Genomic DNA, 4,022 nt, shown 5'->3' with positions numbered 1-4,022 from the left:
ACCTTAAGTCGTATTTAAACTAAATTAATATAAGTTTTCGTTAAAAAGCGTTCTCTGTGGGATCGATATTTTTATTACTACAAGCGAAACCGTGCACTTGCGGAAATCGCTCAACAAGATTCTCTCACTTGTTCTTGGGGTTTCTACAGAAAGGGAAAGATCTCCATCTTTTTAGCTTGAATCGGTCCTAAAAAACATCAAATATGTTACAAAGTTACTCCAACGTACTCATAGACTTGTTTTTCTTTAATGACATCTCAAGTTGGTGGAATTGTATTGAAATCTAAAAACTTCTTAGTTTGCATCCTTTTCGGATTCAAGGAATTGGTTTTAGGTTGAGGAGAGAAGATCACCTAAGCAAACTCTATATACGCTTTGGAGGCACGGTACGAAAGTAACAAAGCAGAAGACCTAAAGATCATATCCTATTTTGCTTTGTTTTGTTGATTTTTGAGTTGTACTTTGTTTTGGTGAAATTTTCTATTTTTTCTTAAAATAGTGACCGATTGGTTTTATGGTGGCTACGAACAAGGTCGATCGCCATTTGTTTCACGAAAAAACACCTTAAATTTCCTCATTCAAGGGTCGATAAGCCTTATCGAGTAGACTTTTAGGCTGATCACTCTTTTAGGGTCTACTTGTTTTGGGGTTAGAGAAGGTTAATTAAATGGATGTTATTTTTCTAACTTTACTTGGAAATGAGTTTAAATGAAGGTGAGGGTTAAATGAATGTTAAAGAACTTTAAAATAACCACAATTTCAGTCCCACCAAATTAGTGGGATCTGGAGGTTCACTAAATAACCTCCCCCCATTTTAATGAATCGTGTGAAACCTTCATCCAAGTAAACCCTTAGTGTAGAGATTCGTGTTTTTATTAGTTCATATCAGATAAAAATATATATAGAAATACAAAACTTTGGGATTATTTTATAATGGCCTAATATACAAATAACCCTCTGAACTTGTCCAAATGTTGCAATTGTCCCTCCGAACTTTCAATTGTAACAACTTACCCCTTAAACTTGTCCAATTGTAAAACATGACCCCTTAAACTTGTCCAATTGTAAAATATAACCCCAAATTACTGACATGGACTGCAATTGACAAAACACGTGAAATACAAAAGCTGCAACGCTCGTGGAATGTGATAATCAGATCTTTGGCGTGATACGAATCTGGGAAAACGTTTTTACGATTGCTTCAAGTACGGGGTAAAAAAAATCCTAATTTGGGGTTATATTTTACAATTGGACAAGTTTAAGGGGTAAGTTGTTACAATTGAAAGTTGGAGGGGGAAGTTGCAATATTTAGACATGTTCAGGAGGTTACTTGTGTATTAGGACTTTTATAATTGGATACTATAAAATAGAGGAATAACCATTTTGTGAAATATCCTAAACTTGAGGACCTGTTCGCAGTTTTTGGGGACAGATGACACGAGCAATATTTTATTTTTCAGAATAGAAAGAAAAACGATTTTCCATTGTTTTCCTCCTAGGAAGCTGAAAAAGGTCACAGCAATTTCTCACTTCGAATCCATTTTGAGCCGAGATGGCGAGTTCTCTGCCACGGATTAGTACCCGCAGTCGCTCCCTGGGCTCACTTTCTAGACCTTTCTCGGCTGCAACGGGTGCATTGGTGGAGGCGGAGGTTAAGCAGGCTGAGATCGGTATGGTCTCTGGGATCCCCGACGAGCACCTTCGAAGGAGGGTACACTCCTTTCCTTTTTGTATTATCAATTTGGTTTATTTTCTAAGCTTATGATCATGTTGTTAGCTTCCTGGTTCAAAGTGTTTTGATACATTCCACTGATTAGGGTTTTGAAAATTTACATTTTTAAAATTGTGATCACTGAACTTGGCTGCATTTAATTGGTTAGAGAAGCATGTGCAATTTGGGGGCAAACCATTGGAAACTTAAAAAAAAAAAAACTTGTAACTAATAGGAAAAAGTGTGAATCAATAATAATTTTCAGCAGTCATATTGTTGGGGGGTGCTCTTAGATAATTCTGGAAGTGATATACGGCTAAGGTGTAGAAGAGATTTGTTTATTTCTTATAAATGTAAACTTTTGTTTCTATGCTTGTTAAATTTGTAGCTCTTTTTTAAGTGTTTGTAGAAAAAGTTAGGAGCCTCTTCATCGTTCGGAGCAATATGCATGTTTTTAGCACGAAAGTGAGGCCTGGACTTGTTTTACATTCAAGCCGCTAGTAGAATCCGGAAAAACTAGACCTAATCACTCAACTGGCACTGTGCAGTCAACTCTACAGCAATCATTTACCTTTTCTGTTTTTTTTTTTTTTTTTCTTTTTTGAATGATCTGATTAATATATGTATATCTGGTGTCGATCACAGGTAGTAATGTACTCACCAGCTAGAACTGCAACTCAACAAGGATCTGGAAAAGTTGGAAAGGGGAAAATCAATTTTGTATCAACACAAAAGTATGTCCTTTGCTTAGCATTATTTTTCCTTATTCAGGAATTTTCTTTCCTCATATATTACATTTTTGCGATGCAAATTTATTACCGCACCTTGCTGAATGGTGTAGTGTTGCTTGCAGAAGCTTCATATTTCCATAATTATACGTTGTGATTTTGTTTCCAAGAAATATTTTAGAGCATTGAAGATTTTTTTTTTGGTAAGAAAATACCAAAATGTTACTTTTTTCAGGTTCCACTACTTTATCTCTGTACTTTGTGAATTTTGAATATTGACTATGGATTAGTTCTACCTGTCCGCAGATGCAATTAATTGCCAATGTTCTACGTTGATTTTTATCGCATGCTTGTGATTCCATCTTCTAGGATTTTCATCTAGTAGACCAGTTTTAAGAAGTTAAAACCAATATATTTTTCCACTGCTTATGAATGAATTTGGATCTGCTACCCTTGCTCCTGAACATGTGATCAGAAGCTATTTCTTATTACCTAATGCTTATGTAGGTGGGAAAATCCATTAATGGGTTGGACGTCCACAAGAGACCCTTATTCCCATGTTGGCAATTCAGCAAAACCCCTCAATCGTTCCCTCTGCACCGCCACCGCCTCTGTCTCCGAGACCCGTACCCAGAAACTTGAGCGCATTGCAAGCGAGCTCCTCGATCTCAATAAGCTCGAGAGGCACGACTATGCTGTTCTCTTCCGCCACAAAATGGGCCTCCATAGATATGGACCTGCTGTCTCTGGTCAAGTTTTATCCGGTCCAGCTGCTTCTGGAGCCAGTTCATCAGATGCTAAGCCAGCGGCAGCCGAGAAGACGGCATTCGATATAAAGCTGGAGAAGTTCGATGCTACAGCGAAGATCAAGATCATAAAAGAAGTGAGGTCCTTTACTGATTTAGGTTTAAAGGAGGCTAAGGACTTGGTCGAAAAAGCGCCCGTGGTTCTGAAGAAGGGGCTCACTAAAGATGAGGCTAATCCCATTATTGAGAAGCTCAAAGCATTGGGAGCTACTGTAGTACTGGAATGAATTCCTTCCTCCATCTTCTTTTTCAGTTATCTGTATTTTTTGTTCTGATGTAGAAAAAACAATACAACCTTTAGCATAATTCATAAATGGAAAACAATTTTGGAAGACGGAAAAGTAGTAGAAACTTAGTACTCATGACTAAATGAGTTTATTAGAATCTTGAACTTCATGTTGCTTGATGCATTTTGGCATTGCAATTAGGGACAATGAGTTTATTTTGTTCAATAGAATTGTTAAACTAAATGTTATCCTTGAAGTTTTTGGAGAGTATTGCACAAATAATAATGTTAGCTTGAACTTTGTGGATATACATTTTACTATCTCTTCAATATCAGTTTACCATATCAATTTTCGAATAGAATTGCGGAATGTTATCTTGATGATCTTTCCTTATTCTGGAAAGTTCTGTTGCGACCATGAATCCTGGTGTTAAGAATGCTTTTAAATTTGTACGTGATATCTTCTTTTCTGGTTTAGGGTCTGTGGTAGATTTTATATTTGTTGGCAGTTAGTAGTTTTAGCAATCAATGTATACACTGATGCACATGAC

General features: G+C 36.7%; 1 protein-coding gene across 1 annotated transcript; it reads left to right on the top strand.

Moving 5' to 3' along the window:
* The first annotated feature begins 1,411 nt into the window (after nucleotides 1–1,411).
* Nucleotides 1,412–3,737, top strand: LOC136231216 (uncharacterized). The gene is made up of 3 exons (XM_066020530.1): nucleotides 1,412–1,711; nucleotides 2,357–2,445; nucleotides 2,947–3,737. The coding sequence occupies exons 1-3, from the start codon at nucleotides 1,553–1,555 to the stop codon at nucleotides 3,470–3,472; spliced, it is 774 nt and encodes a 257-aa protein (XP_065876602.1). The 5' UTR covers nucleotides 1,412–1,552; the 3' UTR covers nucleotides 3,473–3,737.
* The last annotated feature ends 285 nt before the right edge of the window (nucleotides 3,738–4,022 follow it).

This window comes from Euphorbia lathyris, chromosome 5 (genome assembly GCF_963576675.1).
Source record: "Euphorbia lathyris chromosome 5, ddEupLath1.1, whole genome shotgun sequence".
NCBI lineage: Eukaryota > Viridiplantae > Streptophyta > Magnoliopsida > Malpighiales > Euphorbiaceae > Euphorbia > Euphorbia lathyris.
The sequence above is the reverse complement of the archived record's forward strand: the minus strand, read 5'-3'. Positions and strand labels throughout refer to the sequence as shown.

Excerpts from the sequence above, each read along its gene's own strand:
- LOC136231216 (XM_066020530.1), top strand. The coding sequence starts at position 1,553 with ATGGCGAGTTCTCTGCCACGGATTAGTACCCGCAGTCGCTCCCTGGGC. Across the intron at positions 1,712-2,356 it reads ACGAGCACCTTCGAAGGAGG|GTAGTAATGTACTCACCAGC; the intron begins GTACACTCCTTT and ends TGTCGATCACAG. Across the intron at positions 2,446-2,946 it reads AATTTTGTATCAACACAAAA|GTGGGAAAATCCATTAATGG; the intron begins GTATGTCCTTTG and ends ATGCTTATGTAG.